Genomic DNA, 20743 nt, shown 5'->3' on the forward strand with positions numbered 1-20743 from the left:
GGTCCTCGCTCTCGGAATGCGGCTCCATCCGACTGGAGAGGCCCACGTGGAGCCCGGCTGAGCGCCAGTCAGAGCCCAGGGACGACGCACCTTCAGGGTGGGTCACTCGTGCAGCCCGGGGGAGAGCCCTGCAGATGAGCCACGTGGAGCAGAAGCCAGGAGCACACCGCACACTTCGGAGCCAACCGGGACGGTCGCTCTGGCAGCTGCAGCAGCTGACGCGGGGGTGGGGGCACAGATGGGAGGCCTCGGCGGGGGGCGGGGGTGTGTGTGTGTGTGTGTCTCCACGTCCCACAGTGGCTCTTCTCCGCGCAGAGGGCACAAGCAGCCTCCAGGTTTGGTGCCTGTGCAGCGGTGAGCAACTATAGTCCATGACATTTTCTTCTCTAGTAAGTTTTGCATAGACAGAGGAAATACGCACACTCTGCAAAAACATCTATGACACCTGGAAAATTTAAATCAAAGTAAATTCAGCTTGTAAAGAGAAGCATTAAGTTAACCCAGCGTTTTGATCACACAAAATGTTCAAATTTCACAGAAAAATAGACGTATCCCAGAAGATATGGTAGAGAATACGCCTTTTTGTATAAACTCAGATCACCTTTTTTTATAAAAGAGTTAAAAGACGCCTTCATGAACAACACTCACGAGGCCTCGGACACCGTGCCCCCCGCCTGCGTGTCACCAGCACCCCAGGGCCAGCGGAGAAGGCCGCGCTTTCTGAGAAAGGGATCCCAGGCCTTTGTGAGGTGCATATTCGTCAGCCGTGATGTCAGAGACACTGAAGTCGCAGCATCTCCAGGAACAGACCCGAGAGACTCCAGCTGCAGAGAACGAGTTCTCGGCAGGATGAGAACCAGGATGGCCCCGCTCCCTGTCCTCGGGGCCGGGGGCGGGGTCAGCACACCGTGGACAGCGGGGGGAACGGGTTCTGCTTGCTGACCACCAGCTTCTGGTGCTGGTGCGAGATGTAGCCTTTAATGTGACCCTGTGGGAGAAGAGCAGAGGCGGCGCATGTTTCCGGGCCTGGGTCTCGTCAAGCCTGCGGGGGTGAAGGACCTGGCGCTGTGGCACAAGTATCCCCCCCAGTCACCGTGCGGTGAGCTCCCCGGGAGGACAACGAACGAACACACACGGGAGAACAGAGAAATATGTGCCGTGTGCCTCCACCCCGCCCGCACAGAGCCCTCTGGGAACAAGGAAGGCGTCAGAGCTCCCGGGGAAGACGGGGCCCAGGGGAGGCGCAGCCACACACCATGTAGATCAGGTTGGCCAGGATGCACTGGACCTCGGCGATGTCCACGTCCTCTACCTGCATGAACTTCAAGGCAACCAGGAACGCATCCAGAGACAGCTGGTGTGTCTTGAGTAACAGGTACCTGGAAGCGGGACAGAGCTGACGCTCATCAGGGACGGGATGTGAGGACGGAGTCAGCAGGAGAAACGTCTGCCGAGAAACCTCTGTTCAAGAGGAACAAAGCACCTCCCACCCGCCAGATACACTTGAAAAATAAGAGCTCTTAATTCTGACTTTCCAATTTTAAAAAGCCACTAGTGCAAATACACTTTACGTTTACTGAATATCTGCTTGAATCTCAGATGCACGTGTTCTCACATTTTAACATCCTAAAAATCGAGAAGCACCTTACGATGGACAGTGTCTCAGGTGTGATGAACTGTGGTCCTTGCTCATTTTGATATATTCCTCGCAGCCAGAAAAAGTCTGTCTTTGACTGAAGTTTAACTGAGATACTGCTGGGACCAGGCCTCAGACAAGAGTCAACTTCCAGAGTGACACGGAAGAAAAGAACAACCTCCTGACGGACAGGGGTGGTGGGGAGGGTCAGTGGGTCACCAATAGAGGACACGGGCAATGGGTCCCACACTCTCTGGCAAAGTGGGAAACGCTTGGTTCTCAGGGCTGGCGCTAAAACGTCTGTTACAAGGTCTTCACCGCAACCTGAGTTATTCCTCCCGCAAGGGTGGGCAGACCTCCACTCCCTCACCTGTGCAGCCATAGCGCCGGGGCCCAGGGCAGTGCGTGGGCTGCGGAAGGTGGATTTTATCCCACAGAATGAAAAAGAAAGGCCTCTGCTTACACTTTCTTAAAAAGATTCCTGTAGGTGATAATCTTCAGCTTCTCAAGGATGAGGAAGATGCCGCACCGGATGAAGAAGGCCTCGTGCTTGGCCAGAGCCTCGTTCAGGAGGAGGAGGTTGCCTTCGCTGCGCGGCGGGACAGACGCACAGACACAGTCAGAACAACGTCCAGGACGAGAGCACATCGAAACACCATTAGTTCTCTCACAACACGAGGACATTCGTGCCGATTTTATCTTCTAAGAGGTCTCAAGTGGAAAAGGGAGAATACTCTACCTCACAGCTCTGGTCACCTCCGCAAACTGCATGAGATGGTACTTTCTCAGGAGCTCAATGGTTGGCATATGACCCTAAGAGTAAATTTCCAGAATAAGAACCCTTTCACTTTTAACCAAATTGTCTTTGATAAAACTCTTATCAAGGAAATAAAACTTGCAACCTGCATTTCTTAGGCTTTCTTCCTAAGTCGCTGAACAAGAACTGAAAGCATCCTAGTCTACTAGAAAAAAAAAAAACCAACGCTGGTCTGGAAATCAGAAAACCTAGCCAAAACACGGTTTTGTCATCAGTGACATCTGACCTTGATCTCGACCTTCTCATTACTGTATCATAGGAGGCGGGTGACACCTGAAACAATACTAGGCTACAATTTAGGAACTCAGAAACAGCTTCTAGAAGAACCAGCTGAAAAATCTGAAACTGGTTGTTCCCGTGAAGTCGGGTGAGCAGTGGGGAGGGAGGTGGGACACCGTCTTTCCCACTACAAGTCGCCTGGAACTAGGTAAGTATGTGTGTGTTGTTTTGATAATTTTAAAAAATTTTTAAATGGGAGGACAGGAAGCTGTATCTATTACTCTGAGGATGTTTTAGTCAAATAACTTGCTAGCTATTTGTCATTTCTTTACAAATACCAAAAATAATTTTCAGTGACCAAGTAAGATACCTACAGACAGGCTGGCATGACCTTTTTCTTTCTTGGTTAATCCATTTCTATAAATTTAGATTTTTTAGGGGCAACAAAAATAATATGCACTTATTTTACTTGTCTTATATATGTTAAACTTTTGAGTTAGGGAACTTCAAGGGAAAGGAAACACAGGCAAGCCTTTCCAGAAGGATCTGGAAGTGCCAGTCACAGAAACAGTAGCTCGGGTCACACCCAAGGATCATTCCTCCTCAATTTTTGGGGTGTGCTCATGTGCAGCTCAGACTGTGACCCGTCACACACCACTGGCTGCGCTGTAAAACATCTGCCCACTTCTTGTAGACAACAGGTCGCGTGAGAGCTGGTGAGATCACTTACCAGGAGCATCTTCACAGGAAGCAGATAAATGAGGACCATCCTTTTGTTCTTCTGGCTCAAACGGTGGCAGTGCTCAAAAGCAAAGGACAGGTACTCTTCAGCTGCAGAGTCAGACAGAGACATGGTCACCACGGTCCCCACCCTGCACCTGATGCTACCACTCACCCCTACATGAAGGCCCGAAAGGTTTCAGGAACTGCAAATATCTACCGTCAATATCAACAAATTATTTTCTGCTGTGTTAGGTATTCAAAAATACCACTCAGTGCATATTCAGAGGAAAAGCACAGCAATACCTTCAGAGACTTCAGCTGAGAGTACAGGTGACCCCTGAACAAGGCAGTCTGAGCTGTGTGGGTCCACCTGTACACGGGTACTTGCAACGGTAAACACTACGTTACCGCGTGGTCTGTGGCTGGCTGATCCATGGCCGTGGAGGAACCGTGGACACAGGGCTGACTGTGAGTCACATGGGGCTTAACCCCCTCGTTCAGGGGTAAACTGTAATTTAAAAGCTTCTCTTCTTGGACTCCCCCCGTGGTGTGGTGGTTAAGAACATGCCTGCCAACGCAGGGGACGGGGGTTCAAGCCCTGGTCCAGCAAGATATCACATGCCGCGGAGCAACTCAGCCCGTGTGCCACAACTACTGAGCCCGCGAGCCACAACTACTGAGCCTGCACTCTAGAGCCCGTGCTCCGCAACAAGAGAAGCCACCACAATAAGAAGCCCGCGCACCACAGGGAAGAGTAGCCCCCGCTCACTTCAGCTAGGGAAAGCTCGCGCACAGCAACTAAGACCCAACACGGCCAAAAAATAAATAAATAAATAAATTTATTTTTTTTAAGTAAAAAATAAAAGCTTCTCTTCTTATGCTTGATATTTAAAGGGAAAAAAAAAAGATGGGGGGGCTTCCCTGGTGGCGCAGTGGTTGAGAGTCCACCTGCCGATGCAGGGGACACGGGTTCATGCCCCGGTCCGGGAAGATCCTACATGCCGCGGAGAGGCTGGGCCCGTGAGCCATGGCCGCTGAGCCTGCGCGTCCGGAGCCTGTGCTCCGCAACGGGAGAGGCCACAACAGTGAGAGGCCCGCGTACCGCAAAAAAAAAAAAAAAAAAAAAAGATGGGGGAACTAACCAAGAAGAGCCCTCTTTCGAAAGCTGTAGATGTATTAAAAATTTTGTGAAAGAAAATGAAAAGTTGGTCTACACAACCCTACAGAGTCAAGAAATAGAGCATTTATTATGAGAGAGCTGCTATTTCTGTTAGCGGAGCATCATGGCCGCTGACACACGGAGACGAGGTGCTCCTTACGTCTGGTGTGTTGCCTGGAGTCACATGGCTTCGCGTGCAAATAACTGTCAGAGAAGTGAGTTTAGAAAGTCTGGTCTGAGGACGAGAGAAGAATCATAAAGGACCACCACACGCCAGCTACTCCAAAAGTTCAGAAAGAAAAAACGTGGCTTCCCACTCGAGAAAGCTAATGACACAAGCCACATAACGTGATTTCACGAAAGTGCAGCTCTGACGTGGCACTGATCCGTCACGCACGGCCACAAGCACCGAAGATGGCACCAGCGCAAAGGCTCGTCCACCGCGGCTGGAGCTGGGCTACGCACTGCCCCATCTCCACGTCCTGGGCCAACGAGACCAGCAGAGGCCATGGGGAAACACCGACTGTAGCCTGTGCCGGAACACCGGTGCCCAGAAAAGGACATGCTGGCGCCCGACTCAGAGACCTGGCGCGGAGCGAGGAACCTCACGTGGGGCTTTCCCTTGTGGAACCAACTTAGTGTCAAAAATAAACACAGCTTGGATGCAGCCAACACCCACGGTCCACCTTCAGCAGTAACAGGAGGCAGTGACCATGTCCCCTGCCCCCAGCCCCAGCTGCTCAGAAGCAGTGACACACCTTGCTTAAAGTCGCTGTCGAACATGGCCTTCCGGCCCACGTAGTACCTGTACGTCACCCTCTGTGCAGTGCTGTAGTCGTCCTTCAGGTTTGAGCTGTCGATGGCTCGGATGAGCGGTTTACACAGGTGGAGCTTGTTGATCTATAACGAGTAACAATCCACCCTGAACAGTATTTTAAATAAATAGGCAGAACAAACCAACTTCTGGTTACGAAGTACACGCCTCCTTGCGGTGGGATTCATGTCATCAAAACCGAAGGCCTGATGCTAACACCGCACCACAGCTGCTCAGCCTGACCACGCCCACCGCGGAGGGCCCACCCGCACGGGGGCCGGGCCCCGGCGCCCCTCGCCTGGCCGTCCCCACACCGACACCGGTGTGAGGCCCTGGCACCTCACTTCCCCTGGAGCCGAGCGCGCACCTCGCCGGGCAGAAGCTAAAGAGGACCACGGGCGTGAAGCCTGACAGCAGCCCTCGCACCGGGCAGCCCCTGGGCGCACGCCAGCTCCCAGGATTATGTGTGCAGCCAGGGGTGGGGGGGCACCGCTTGTCCGGGAGGCCGGCTGACAGTGAATAGAAGGGCTGTCTGGGAAGACAGGCGGAAAACAGACCCAACAAAGAGACACAGCGCCCTGACAGCATTTACCTTAAAATAGATCTTGAATAACTGATTCACCAGAAACAGCATGCCCCACTTCTTGGAGTCCTCTATGCCCGCACGGCTACGGGGAGAACGGTTATGTTAAAGCTGCCCGGGAAGTACAGATGTCACATGTCAACTGCAAAATCAGCTTCCGCAACAAATTAGCGTCTTAAGATAGAGCCCCACGGCTCGAGTCATGTGCACGGAAGACTACAACGCTACGAAAGAAGACGTCTTCTCTAACACCGTGGGTACTCAGGGGATACAGCGCCTCGCCACAGCAGACGAAAACCGCTCAGTTTGCAGTGATGTTGTGTAAAAGCTGACTGCGATAAAGCGCTTGGGAAAAAGGAAAAAGTACCTTCTCTTATCGTCACAGCCACTGAAACACACAGCGACACAGAGGAACCTCGGAAAGCGTGAGACGCAGAGCGCAGGCCATGTGGGCCCAGAAGTGCTAAATGTGTGCAGAAGCATGAGAGGTGGTTCTTTTCTCTTATTTCCTATGAGACAGTGGACTATTGGAAGCAAAAACTAACAGCAATCGTGGGGTTAAGGCCAGCGCCAAGCAGGGCGGGCAGGGCGGCGGGGCGCTCACGTGTCGCTGGCGCAGACGCGGAAGCAGCTCATCAGCAGCTCGGCCGCCTTCTCCAGCATGTCCCCAACTTTGCTCTTTCCTTTCTTTACCAGCTGCTGATCTGCCTGACGGAAGATAAAAACCTTTACTTTTCATCTCCTCTAGACACCTCGATTAAACAGAAGATCACGGCACAGCTAGAAGCAAAAACGTACAGCTGAGGGTCACCCCAAAGGTTCTGGCGAGACCATCTAGCCTGTGCTACTACGTTTTCCAAAACGGGGGTGTCTACAGCCTGTTCCCGCTCTTCCACACATCAAATCGCTCTTCAACCAATTCAAGCCAGTAAGTCGGTCACGGACTCCTTGAGCCTGCGCGACCTGTGCCACGCGCTGCTAACTAGCCTTTTCTTACTTGGCCGCGAAGCCCCATCTCCCACGCGCGTGACGTTTGCATGGACGGTGCAGAGGACGGCAAGGGACAGGACTGGCGCCTGCCCGGAGGCCCCAGCCGAACTCGCAGCCACGGTGTCCTGAACCTCGCGCACCTGTGTCCTCCCATCAACCAACCAATACAGCTCACTTCACTTTAGAGGGTCAGTGAGGATGCACTAAATATGAACACTAGTAAGTCTTAGTCCTTGAATACATGTATTTTTAGTGTTCTTTGTGATGAAGCGGGAAGTCCGCCTACAGCACGTCTGTTTTTAAGGAAAAGCACTGGGGCCACTGTCGAGGCCGCAAACTGGACCGTGGAACAAACAACCGCAGAGCCTGGCCAGCCAGCATGGGCCACTGGCCAGCGCGGGGCTCTGGAAAGTGAATGAAGCAAGCCTGTCACTCCCAGGCAAACACTGACTGCTATCTGCTGCCGATGACATTTGCACTTTCAAAAAAAACTTAGAACTTTGGAAAACTTGTACTGACCACCAAGAGCCTGGCGGCTTTCCACTGCTTCACGGCTTCTCTGATGATGTCACTGGAGATATTAACAAATGGAGAGTTTTCCTGGTTTTTGTTTTTTCATGTAATGAAATATGTCCACATTTGGAACGTCTGGGTAACTCAGTGAACCAGAACTCTCCAGATGATCAATGTATAACGTTACAAAATCCTACAGGGGTAAAAGATCCATTCACCGTGCAGGACACAACAGTGGGTTTGGATGTAACAGGAAACGGTCACTGCTAAGCTTCAGAGGCCACATTGTAATGAACCTTAAAAACTACTCTTGTAGTTTTAAAAGGTGTAGCTCAGAGAAGGGCATCTACGATCACCTGAAAAGGCTACTAGAACAGTCCTCCCACTTCCATGTACATCTACGTGAGGCCACACTTCTTCATATATTCAACCAAAACAAGGTACTGCAAAGAGTGAATTCAGAAGCAGACCTAAGAATCCGAGCGGCTTCCGTTGAGCCATACATTAAAGAGATCAAAACGGATAAAAATGCCACTTTTTAGTATATTTTGTTCACTTTGAAAATAGTTTTTTTTAATTTAGAAAGTCAATTATGTTACCACATAAAAGGTTTATTATTTCAGGTGAACAATATTAAAAATTTTCCCAGTTAAAATTTCTAATACAGTAAGTACTGACATAACCCATATGAACAGAAGCTTCTGGGGGTCCTCAATAATTTCTATCTAAGTTATTATATTTTTCAGTTCTCAAATTTCCATTTGGTGCTGCTTTATGTCTTGCATTTCTTTGCTGAGAGGTCTCCACCTGCTTCAAGTGCGTTCGCACCTGCTCCCAGGGTTTTATGGCGGCGGGGGTGGAATCCCCATCCCATCCTCAGTGTCGGGTGCTTGCTGACTATCTCCCCCATTCAGAATCTCAAAGGCCGAGAGTCCCGCTTCCTGGTATGACAAGGGACTCTCGATTATATCCCGGATGCCCGGGGTGTCCTAAGACTGTGGCTCTTCTTGTTTCAGCCAGGCCTGCGCTCACACCACGCCACCCACTGCTGACAGGGCTGGGCCTGCAGGCCAGGGCGGAGGCAGCTGGGATGCTCACCGCCCCAGAGGTGGGGTGGAGGGGAAGGAGCCGCGTCTCTGCCTGTCGGCGTCCCCGGGCGCCCAGGAGACGAGAAGGAAGCAAACGCAGGGAACTGGCTGCCCTGTCTTCTCTCCACCTCTCAGAGCCATGCTGGCCTCAAAACTCCCAGCAGGTGGGAGAGAAACACGGGCCTACTGGGTCTTGTCCAGAACCAGAAGTTATCAATAGTTTTTAAAACCGTAAAGGGGTGTCAGGACCAAAAAGTTAAAAACTGCTGCTCCCAAAATGGCTTACGCTGACCCCAAGGGGAAATCGACTCATAAAGTCCTCCTCGTTCCAGAGAACCCTCAGCACTGCCTGAATCTACACTAGGGACGGGACGGGGCGCATCTCCACAGCTGACGAGAGCGCGGTCCCTCACGCGTGAGCCAAGCCACCCCCCGTGCTCTTGCTCTCCACACCAGATCCACCCAACCCCACGTGTTCCTCAAAATCTGTGGCAAGATGACATGAAATTAAGCAACAGATAGATAACAAGTTTGGGTTTAAAACAACAGTGACAGAAACTGAACTTACATTATTGGCAAATATTCGAAGGTCAAGTGCCACTGCATACATGACAGGCAGAGCCCTACGGGGCAAAAACAAGTATATTTGAAGAAGCTCTGAGGTCAGAGGTTCCATTACCAGAGGTGGGGACGCCAGGGCTACCATCCAGAAAGGGGGTCACCAGCCCACGCCCAGGGGCTGCTGTGCTTTCCCTCACCCTCCTCCCGGGCAGGTGGCAGCCCCTCCCCATCTGCACAGAGTCCCGGGAAGTCGAGGGGCTCAGCCCTGGCAGCACCCTCCCCCTACGCTGGAACAGGAAGTCTCCTTCCCCTCAGCCCCTACCACCAGCCAACAGCTCCATTAAAACAAGACGTGGTTCACAACGATCTCCTAACAGGGCCCAAGGTACGTAACAGACCAATGTCACAAAACAACTTTTCAAAATCTAGCTGGCAGTGTTAATTTTATGTGTAAGAGAGATCTTCACTTAAAAAGGTTTTTTTTTTTTTTTAGTAAAAGGTATTTGCAAGCCTTCAGTTATTTTAGTATAAACAAAATTTCAGTATTTACCAAGATTTTTAATAAATCATAAAATAGTTTACCAAGGAATTTAAAATAACCCAGTTATTATGTATTCTATCATCCCAAATGAACTGTAATTGATCTACATCTTTTATCCAAGTTTAAAACCAAAAGTAACTTCAAAATTGACAATTAAAGGGAAAAATAACATTTAATAAATATTTGGGGGCATGGAATGGCTGAAATACTTCATATTTACAGAAAAACACTGCAAATAATCTGGCTGACCTGCCATTTAAGTTTACACTGACTATTAAAACTCCATTATCTGTGTTGATATTATCACGTCAACACGCAATATTAAATACCAACACAGAAGACACAATTAAAACTTCTGCTTTTAAAAAAGAAAAAAGCCATTTGCTAATTTCCAGCTGTTTCTGTTTGTACTCACCAGTTTTCTTCTTTGTGGGCCTGAAATGCCCGTAGGAATGATGTAGTATATTAAGGAAGGTCCGACATAAAAAGTTCAAGTCATGCTTCAATTGAAAGACTAAAGAATAACAAGGGTTCTAAATTGTAAGGGCTATAGCTCACCACTTAAAAGATTATGTATCATAGCAGCAGGTTCTTGAAGGGAAAAAATACATAAGCCCACAACACCCGAGCATCATTAGGTACAAGTAAATACATTTATTTCATACACACTTTCCCCAAAGTAAGAAAAAGACTGTTATAAGATTTTTAAAACTGGCAATTTCACACATTTTATTTGGTTTCTCTGAGCCCAGATGATCACAACTTATATACAACGTGCTTTAGAATCTGTAGTATAAAGTTTATTTCATTGATTACAGAATTCTTGAATTCAAAGGAGACTTGGCTGGTCAGTAACCAATTCTCTTCTGTGTATATTAAGCAAGATGGTTGAAAAATTAGCAACTAAAGGGAATTCCCTGGCGGTCCAGTGGTTAGGACTCGGCACCTTCACTTCGCCGGGTTCTACAAGCTGTGCGGCTTGGCCAAAAACAAAAGCAACTAAAGTCTGGAGATACATATAAACAGTACTAGAATACTCACTGACCAGGGCCTTAGCCATAAGATATCACTTAAATGATTTAAATCAGAATTGGCTTGATTAAGGCCCTCAGTCACCACAATTCAATGATGCTGTGTGTTGCGTCCAGTCTTCCATCTGTGCCTGGATCTGGAAGTTCTTCTATTTCTCCAAGGGGACTAACCCATCCCTGTAACTATACTGAATGTTGGAAAGGCAACAAAATATTATTCTTCACAATAGAATTAAATAAAATCCTTACTCATAACCAATGTTCTTCCCTACCATACAGGTGACTGGACACCAGTCTGAAGGCCATGCTAAATTTAAGTACCTGAGTGGAAGAGCTAAATGAGCTTCTCCTGCTTTCTAATTAAAGGTGTGACTAAAACTGGCCTGATGTTTCAAGATCTTAGCCCCCAAGTAACCCGCTGTATCTGTTAGACATTGAACAGTAACGCACACGACAAAAGATATTGGACGATGACGGTCTGGCACTTGTACGCCTCTATGAAGTCGTGGTTCCCCACTGCGTACGTGCACCTGGAAAGGAAGCGGTGGACACTGAGGACGGAGCGGCGGAAGGTGCGCGGACTCGCTGAGAACCGGCGTGAACCGCGCGGACCGCACCGCTCACTCCCGGCACAGACGCCCTGCTCTCAACTGACCCAGCAGATTACAAGGAGGCTCACAAGAGACCACCGGGTACAAGAGGAAATCCCACGCTACATGCTGGGCCTGTTCTTTCAAGTCCCAGAAGGAGAAGCCCAGCTGCAGAGGTTCCACTAACAACACGCAAATGGCCCTTCTTGGGCATCAGTGGGCAAGGACACTACCCAGACGCCCGGCTGGCAGTGTCACTATCAGTCAGTCCGTCCCCAAACCTGGCGCCTCATCGCATGCTGCACAGAGCTAGGAAGCTGCTACAAGAAACACAGTGGCACTCCAACTTTTCCAGGGATCTCAGGGGCCCCGCAGGGCTGCCCCACCCTGCCCCCACACCCCGGCCGGCTCAAGACACCGGAGAAGAGGGCAGGCAGGGGGACAACCAAATGCCACACACTTTAACACCTAGAGCTTGCCTGAATCGAGGCTTTAGAGGTGAGAACAGTAGACATGACATGTGAATAAAAAGCAGAATTTCATCTGCTCTGATCTGCTCCAGTTTCTTTCCCAGTAAGGCCAAGAGGTTAAAAACCGGGCGTTTCCATGAAAAACGCAAGTCGATAGTGGGAGCCACATCCTGCTGCACAAAAGACCACTTCACAGCCGGTAGGATGAACATCAAATGCTTTTCAGAGCATTACACAGGAGACACACACACATCCATGACTACCATTTCATGTTAACTTTTAAAACCATACGTGGTCCCTGAATAAAAAATTTATTTAAATTTGAAAGTATTTCATTTTTTTTAAGTATTTTAAACTTTACAAGATTTTCATAGGTGTTACCAAAGTGAAATTACAAGCACACTTTTCTACTTTTTCAAAGGAAATTTTTCACTGCTTTAAGAATAAAATGATGTTAAATAAAACCCCTAGTCAGTTCAGCAAGTTTCAGATTTGCTTGTTTTTCTTCCTCACTCATGGATTACCTTAAATGAGCTGCAAACATTTCGTCATAAGGGGGTTCCAAAACTTGTTGACACTTCTCTTCTGGAGAGGCCATCTAAATGATCGTAAGAAAAACAGTAAAAATAAATTAACTGGGACAGGAAGAATGCAACATGTAGGAAGAGATTTAGACAAACCTTTGTGTCAAAAGAATTTACACTTTACAGCTGACAGTAACTCTTCACACTTTAGCACTTCAAAAAAAAAAGTTCATTTCTTCCACACATATTTATCAAGCACGACCTACGTACAGGGCAGGAGATGAACACAATTCGCTTTGCCTACCACAGGCCAGGAAATACTCTAGGCATCTTCATGTACCTCTTAATCTATTTATTAAGCAGCTACTATGTGCCTCGTGTGAGGTCGAAGGAGCTGGAGACAGTGCCTGGGGGAAGCGGGGTCGGGGGGCCAGCAATCGCTCCTGCCCACTTCCTGCTGACAGGACCGCCCACTCGGGGTCCCGGGAGACCGCAGACATTCCCTCGACCTTGCCCTCGCCTCCCAGCGGCCAAATTCTGGATAACACGGCATCACAGCGGATTATACGGCACGCTGAATCTAAAAGAAAGGGACTCAGTGAATCCACACTGATACAGCTCTATAAATGAGAGCGGGAGAAGGACAGCATGGGAAAGATCACCACCCTACAGTCCCTGACGAAACACCCAGGCAGACAACGGGCCCAGCAAGGCAGCTGTCACGTGGAAGGACGTGGAGTTCTGGAGCGAAGGAATCAGCCTCAGGTCACAAATGGGCGAGCAGACGTGTACCAGGGACAACCTGCCAGCACGCTGAACCCGAGTCCCATCAGGACTCCGAGCACTTTCTTTTATTTTTTTTAAATTTAATTTAATTAATTTATTTATTTATTTATCACTGGCTGCGTTGGGTCTTCGTTGCTGCGCGTGGGCTTTCTCTAGTTGCGGTGCGTGGGCTTCTCATTGCAGTGGCTTCTCTTGCTGCAGAGCACGGGCTCTAGGCATGTGGGCTTCAGTAGTTGTGGCACGCGGGCTCAGTAGTCGTGGCGCACGGGCTTCATTGCTCCGCGGCATGTGGGATCTTCCCAGACCAGGGCTCAAACCCGTGTCCCCTGAATTGGCAGGCGGACTCTTAACCACTGCGCCACCAGGAAAGCCCAGGGCACTTTCTTTCAAAAGAAAAATTTAGGTCCCTGATAGGACACTCCAACATTGTAACGGCTATCATCGAGGAAACGGGTGTTACAAAATATCAACAATATCTTCCACAGAAGCTATTGCTTGGAGAGCATTTATCATCTGAATCAAGAATGCTTATATTTTAGAGCAGGGGCTGGCAGATGCTCACATAAACGGCCACCAAGGAAATGCTGCAGGCTCTGCAAGGCCCATGTGCCTCTGCGGCAGCCAGCGCGCAACACAAGCGGCTGTGCTCCAACAAAACCTCACTGGCAGCAACAGGACACGGCTTTGGGCTCCAGGGACAGCCAGGCCTGGGCAGAGCCCGAGCCCCACTGCCTGTCCGCTGGATGACCTTGGATGACCTGGCCCCACTACTGCACTTCTCTGAACCCCATAAAGTCGCGTGGAAATTAAATGCAGGAAAACGAGCACAGATCTCAGGACGGACTCTGAGACACGGTGCTCAATTAATGCTCAATAAATGAATTGGAATTAGATAAATCGTGAAGGAACTTGGCAATTTTCAAACAAGAGTGGCAACATTAGTTTCCTTCCTACTCAAAGTCTAAACTTTTCTTAGGAAGGTGGTGACCCTGTAACCCTCTCAGACACCTGTGTGCGTGTTCCCACCACCTACCTGAAGCCGTGGGTTGGCAACATGAGGGTGCTTGAAAGACACCAGCTCTGCAAGGGATGACCCATCTCTGATGTCAATTGCTTCATAGACCTGAAGCGTTTGGAAAGAGAAGAGCTAAGTGGAAAATAAAACACTCTGTCCTAATGGAACCTAGACAGCACATTGCATACCCCTAAACTTCACTTTCTCTACTTTGAAAGGAGTCAAAATATAACAATCAGTACTCTCCTTAGCCAGCAAATAATCACTGCATTTGAAAATGAGATCTCCTGGAGGCAAACAGGGGACTTACCATTAAAAACAATGAAAAAGCAGAATAAGCCAGCGATTTATTATTTGCTTATTAATGAAGGTGAATTATTCAATTTTACTCAGTCATACTAAGAAACATTTGAAAATCCACTTATACAGCTTATGAAGAAGAAAAAAGAGCTTGAAAATCACATATGTCCAAAATTCAAAGCACTTCCACTCAACCTAAATTTCAAATAAAAATGGGAAGGCAATGACCAAATAAATGTCACAGTCACACAATAGGATGCCTGGGTGTTGTGAAACAGAATCAACTAGATCTACTTGTAATAACATGGAAAAGTGTCCACAACATACTTACTGTTAATTCCAAAAAAATTAGTTGCAGAAAAACTGCATACCTTGATCTTGGAGAAAAAGAAAAACTAAGTATTGATATGACGTGTAAGCACAGGAAGAAATGCGGGGCCCCAGGCCGCACCAGCTGACCCCTGGCCAGTGGAGTGGGAGCCGGGGGGGCCGAGGAGACTTTTATTTTATATATTTCTGTACTGGAGGGCTGCGTTACAGCAGAAATTTTGTAATTAAAAAACCAAATGATATTTTAAACTTATATTTGTCAAAAAATGACATAAAAATCCTAACCATATAAGTGAAGACAAAGCTAAGCATAAAGCTGCACATACTATAGCATCATTTATCCACAGAAAATTAGGTATGGAAAGTATATGCAGGGGCGACATAAGAGGATACACGAATGCACACCCACGAGAGGTGCTCACATCACCGCCCACCAGCAGGGTTAACACTGAAAGGCCGACCACCCTGAGCGCTGCTGAGAACACAAAGCAACTGGAACGTCAGCCACCGCTGGTGGGAGGGCGAAGGGGTGCAGCTGCCTGCGGAAACGGTGAGGCACGCGACCCTCCCACCCGGTGACCCGACGGCCAGGAGGCACGGAGGCCCATGCTGCCTGGACACCTCCAGGACCCAGCTCCTCATCTGTTGCACACTCAGCATCGACTGGGAAAGTTTCACCACCGTCTCTAAGGCAATTCACAGAATAAAGAATTTGCCACTTGACTACTCAACAAACTACCTGTGCACTTACATTTTGAGCCAGCTATCCCACTTCTGGGGATTTACCTTACAACAAGAAACAAGATATTCGTGCAGGCTTACTTGCTGATGTATTATAATGAGTAATCACAAAATACATAAAATCAGTGCCCCTGCCTCCGAGAAGCAGATAAAGCCCACGACGTTCCCGTCACCGGGGGTGTGACGGAAAACAGAAGGCTGGCGACAGACTATGGGCAAGTCTTAAAGAACGGACACACTGCTCAGCAGACACTAGAATCACAGGCAGGCCAGTCACCCGCTCTGGTCACCGTTAAAGTGTCACGCCCCAGAACCTTTGGCCCTTTCACTTAACACCCGCACTGGACCCTGCAGTCGGACCCCAGGTCAGCCTGTTGGGCAGTACCTGTGGGCCTGGACCGGGGACTGCAGACCTCACCAAGTGAAGCGCACCAGCTCTGTGCGCTCCCAGGAGGAAAGTCTCTTCCCGGGATGCTGCTGGTCACCTTGCATTCTCCACGTTCCGAGCTGGTCCACAGGGGGATCATCTACTCGTGAACTTGTAATTCCTTAAAAATACGTTTTCTAGCTCCAGCCACTGAAAAGGCATAAAGGTAATGGCTCCCCAGTAGCAATGGGCACACCTAGCACTCAGGTTTGTTTTCTAAATTCTATTCCCCGCTAAAAGGAACCAGAGCTCCCTGGGGAAAGGGCAAATCCAGCACTGGGACAGGGAAAGAACTAGGTGAGCCTGGAGTATATGTTATTGTGCCCGAAAGCAAGGCAAGGCTCAAAGAAGGACAGAGACGTGTCAAAAAGCCACAGAAGGGGGACGTGTGCATATGTGTAACGGATTCACCTTGTTATACAGCAGAAACTAACCCACAACTGTAAAGCAATTATACTCCAATAAAGATGTTAAAAAAAAAAAAAAAAGCCACAGAAACCAGTTTGAATGGACTCCCAGTGGTCAAATCTGGGACAATTCGAGCTTCAAAAAGAATAATGACATTCTCGCTATTGGTACTGGATTATAACTAAGCATTAAAAGTAATCTATAATGATACTTTCAAAAAGAGGGGCCTAGAGGAAAGCACTGTTTAACTGATGAGATACTAGCTAGTAAATGTAGAAAGAACGATAGGAAATCACCACTTGGCAACCACTGACGTAATAACTGACTTGGGAAAAGCATGTTGTGAGAGGGTGTGGAGGACAGGACGCTCGGTGGTTTTCGGGGTCCGTCCACCAGCCTGCAGGTTAATCGCGATGCAAAACGGTACCCCAACAGTGGAGTGATCTGATGGGCAGACGCCTCCTTAACCAAGTGGTCCCGTCAGCATCCCCAGCGCTGGGAGAGGCCACGGGAAATCCACACTATCCGACTGAACCCGCACCTAATCATCAGGAACAGCCAAATAAAGGCAGTTGGTGAGGCATTTACAAGTCAGTGGGCCTGGACATGTAAAGAAGGTTACATGTCATAAAAGCCCCCTTCCCCAAAGGGCAAGAGGACTCTTCTAGAAGACTAAAGGGCAAAGCACCCCAATGCCATGTGATCTGACTGGACCCTGGGTTTCAAAAAACAGGTTCCAAAGAAGATTGGGGGTGGGGGAGTGTGGATTAAACTATGGATTCTACACTGGAAAATACTGATGTTCACGCTGATGTTCAGTTTCTCGGATGCACCAAAGGCGCTGCAGTTACACAGTGGACGGCCTGGGTCTCAGGCGCACGCTCAGGAAAGTGAAGGCCACGGGATCACCACGAAGAAGCACATGGGCCCAGAGGGAAGGATGAGTGAGCACGGTGGGTACACACCCGGGTGAGGGGTACACACCTCTCCATTCTATTCTTTCAACTCTTCTGTAGGTTTGAAATCTTTCAGGAAAAAAATTTTAATGTAGACACAGCTTTTAAAAAGTAACCTGCCGTGTGAAATAAGAGTTTGTGTAATGGACAAAAGAATGAAATAAAAGACACTAAAAAAAATAATACCAGCCCTCAGAGAGATACTAGAAGTGATGGAGAGATCCACCTCAGGAAGAAGCATGGAAACTGATCTTTTTCTAAGGAGAACAACAAATCTTTAAAGTAAAATATATGGGGAAGTGTAAGGTAAATTAATTCAAAAAGAAACTAAATGGAATGCCTGCTAAAACTCGAGTGCTGAGCAGAAAGGGGGTGTCGCCGCAGGCCGGTTGTTGAGAGACAGCCCTCCTGGGCCCTCGTGCTGGGGGTCCCACACTACAAGACTCTGACCACTGGCTCTTTCACTAGGGCCGTTACTCAGGGCTGTTCATGTGACGAGTTACCTTGAGAAATGAGATAATGTCTCCCCCATCCCAACCCTAGACAAAAACCAGACTTGCTTACTGCCTGCTACAGAACAGGTAGATTCCCCAGGTTCTGTCTCTCTCAGGTACATGTGCAGCCACCGTTCTGGGCCTGTCACATCGCCTGTGGGACTTCGGGCCCAGGGAACCACACCAGCATGTGATGCTGTGCTGCTTGCCACACAGAGTAGGAAGGTCCCTGGCCCCTGACCCAGGAATCGCATGTGTTCTGCCAGCATCCAAGAAACCAACAAGAGACCTCATAGGCTACTGAGGGTAAAATCAAATCCCAGACCCAGCAGCTAGTGGAAGTTATCACAGAGACCACGGGAAATGAACGACACACGACTTGTCCACAGGTGGTTGCTGGCCAAGGATGTTGCAAAGGTGAGAAATACGTCCAAGCTGACAGGGTCACTGAGATTCAAGCAACAATAAACTTTGGAAGCTAAGGAATAGGTAGGTTCTGACTCGGACAGTAAATGCCTGAAACATGGGCTAACAGAGGTAGTGAGCTTGGTGTCACAGCATGGACTCTGGGGCCAGGACTCCCAGGCTGAATGTGCCACTTACTAGCCCAGTGACCTTGGAAAGTCACTTAATATCCTCCGTAAAATGGGGCTTGCAATGGACCAAGCTCCTAGGAAAACCGTGACGATGATGAGTTGCCGTGTACCACAGCGCCTGGTTCTCGGTAAGCCTTCACCAAGCACTCATCATGCCTGTTCTCATAGCCACCCCGCTGTTTCGTGGAGTGCAACAGAGAAGACAGACAATTAAAGGAGATTCTCAGAGTGCTCCTCTGGGAAGGCAGGGAACAGGACCGAGTGGTAGTCTGGAGAAACAGAGGCATAGGAAACTGAGACAGACAGACCAGCACGAGTTCTAACTCACTGCTCACTAGAACGTGGAGGTCCGAGCATTGGTACATCACTCGGCCTCACGCCCCTCCACCTGCCTGCATCTATCCAGCCCACAAACTGTACTGCACACTGCATGGCTCAGACACTGTTCAAGGCACACATAGTGCCCCTCCCCCCAAACCCTGGGATTAGGTGTGGGCAAGAAAACTGTAAGAGATTTAGAAATATACAAAAGATATAAAATAAAAGTTATAAAAAAGCGTAAAATTCTGGAGAGACTCTATATTCACATTGGTTCTCAAATGTCTACGTACTTGTTCAACTTTAAATAAAAACTGATATTGAAAGATGTTAACTCTGCAAAGATAAGGCCAAGGTGGACTTATCCTTAAAGAAAAGGTCTTAGGCCTCATTCAGAAGACTGCAAACGAATGTATATTTGTAAGCTTTAAGTTAAGATTAAAGCATGTATCTGTTTTTTCCTGATTCCCGTTTTAACCAACTTTCTCAACTAGCCAAACAACTAATGGTTCCAATCTTGTTAGACTATATTCAACTGCCAACTAGATATCTTGGCCTGGTTGTCAACAGACACCTCCAACTCGACACGTCCAAGACTACGTTTGTTTTTCCCTCCGAATCTGTCCTGCTCATCTGTTGCCCAGCTAGAAACCTAGGAATCATTCTTGACTCCTCCCCGTTCCCCAACCGCACACCCGTATTTACCAAGCCCTGGTAAAGTCTCCTTCAGATATTCTAAAAAGCCCACTCCCCCTTTTCCTTATCCCTATTACCACAGTTCTAGTTCTGCGAATTAGCACAGCTCAGAGGAAAGACTGCAAGCTTTGAATCCATAAATACCTATGTTTGCACTGTGCTGCTGCGTTCACAGGCTGTATGGACAAAACCCTGAGAGACACATTTCCCAAAGGATGTAAGCAGCGGATCGCTAACACAGACCGGCTCGCAGCCGGACCACCTGCTCTGTCCCCCCGTTACTTCCACCACTTTGTCCCCCCTCCCCACACGCCCCTAAACTGAGATCGCGGCCAGGGGCTCCAGCGCAGCCGGTGGACAGACTCGCCCGGGCTCCCGCTCCGGCCCGCAGGCCAAGACAGCGGGAGGACAGCTGGCAGGCGGCCCGCTGGCCGAGGAAAGTTACCTGCTGCAGGTACTGATTGATGGTGATGTGCGCCATGGCCGCTCCCGCCGCCGCCCCGCGAAGCTGCGCGCCCCGTCGCCGCCGTTGCGTCACTTCCGGGCCGCGGTCCGGTCCCGGCCCCGCGCCGCCGGCCCCGCCTTCCGCGCACGTTGGTTCCGGAGGCAGCGTGTGCGCGGGAGTGCGAGCCCCGGGCCGGCATGGCGGCGCGCCCGGGCTGAGGAAGGTCGGGGGCTGCGCTGCGACTCCCTGCCCCCCACACGAGGCCGCCTCCTCGGCGCCCCGCCGGGCCCTCGACTGTTGCGGGTTCCACACGGACCGCGGCGGACGCGGACTGCGGCGCCCGCGAGCTCGGGGCTGTGTCGGGTCGGGGTCTGGCGCGCTCCCGAGGCCTGCGGCACCGGGTCTGGTCGGGCCGGGTTGGGCGGCGATTGGGCCGGGCCAGGCGGGGCTGAGGGAGCGCAGCGGAGGGAGGGCGAGGCCGGGCGGCGGAGACCGAGGCCGAGACCGAGGCCGAGGCCGAGGCGGAGGCCGGGCGGGCGGCGGGCGGGGCGCTGCGGCCGCGGCCATGGCCGACGAGACCCCTCGGAAGGGCAGCTTCTCGGCGCTTGTCGGACACACCAACGGCCTCACCAAGCCCGCGTCTCTCGCCGCGGCCGCCGTCACCTCCAAGCCTGGGGCCGCCGGCGGCTCCAAGAAGCTCGTAATCAAGAATTTCCGAGGTGGGTGCGGGGCGGGCGGGGCGGGGCGGGGGGGGTCCCTCCCCTCGGCCACTCGGGCTGCGACGTCGGCGGGGCGGCGCGGGCCGGCGGCGGCTTCCCCTTGGTCTGTACAGTTGGTCCAACGGCATTGAGTGACGACAGGTAACTCAGGTGTCCCGATTCGCGCGGCCGAGCCGGACCGAGTAGCAGGACTGAAGCTCTTCGTGATGTAATTTAATTACTTGCTCCACTTCTCACCAGCTCTGTCGCTGTC

The 20743-nt window shown here is 50.0% G+C and overlaps 2 protein-coding genes across 3 annotated transcripts in view; one reads left to right on the plus strand and one right to left on the minus strand.

Annotated features, from left to right (window-relative positions):
- Positions 1–579: 579 nt before the first annotated feature.
- On the minus strand, positions 580–20441 carry PCID2 (PCI domain containing 2). 2 transcript variants are annotated; one of them, XM_060080218.1, is made up of 14 exons: positions 19772–20438; positions 14079–14168; positions 12260–12333; positions 11138–11205; positions 10060–10099; positions 9111–9165; positions 6556–6659; positions 5961–6036; positions 5313–5454; positions 3403–3503; positions 2376–2449; positions 2100–2225; positions 1256–1379; positions 580–988 (listed from the first exon to the last, which is right to left on the minus strand). In XM_060080218.1, exons 1-14 carry the CDS (start codon positions 20336–20338, stop codon positions 899–901), a joined length of 1731 nt encoding a protein of 576 aa, XP_059936201.1. In that variant the 5' UTR covers positions 20339–20438; the 3' UTR covers positions 580–898. The 2 variants fall into 2 exon arrangements, with proteins under 2 accessions (XP_059936201.1, XP_059936202.1); XM_060080219.1 differs by lacking the exons at positions 5961–6036; positions 6556–6659 and having other exon boundaries at positions 19772–20441.
- Positions 20260–20743, plus strand: part of CUL4A (cullin 4A) — a 42569-nt gene continuing 42085 nt past the window's right edge. The window contains exon 1 of the mRNA XM_060080217.1: positions 20260–20490. Coding sequence (XP_059936200.1) covers positions 20337–20490 — 154 coding nt within the window. The 5' untranslated portion in view covers positions 20260–20336. The remainder of the gene's footprint in view (positions 20491–20743) is intronic.

This window comes from Mesoplodon densirostris, chromosome 17, assembly GCF_025265405.1.
Source record: "Mesoplodon densirostris isolate mMesDen1 chromosome 17, mMesDen1 primary haplotype, whole genome shotgun sequence".
Classification (NCBI taxonomy): Eukaryota; Metazoa; Chordata; class Mammalia; order Artiodactyla; family Ziphiidae; genus Mesoplodon; species Mesoplodon densirostris.

Bases quoted from the DNA above. Each gene is read 5' to 3' on its own strand.
- PCID2 (XM_060080218.1), bottom strand. From the start codon at position 20,338: ATGGCCGCGGCCGCAGCGCCCCGCCCGCCGCCCGCCCGGCCTCCGCCT. The intron at 3,504-5,312 runs GTGTGTCACTGC...CTGACTCTGCAG, and splicing joins CGACAGCGACTTTAAGCAAG to CTGAAGAGTACCTGTCCTTT. The intron at 2,450-3,402 runs GTAAGTGATCTC...ATTTACTCTTAG, and splicing joins TTCCTGTGAAGATGCTCCTG to GGTCATATGCCAACCATTGA.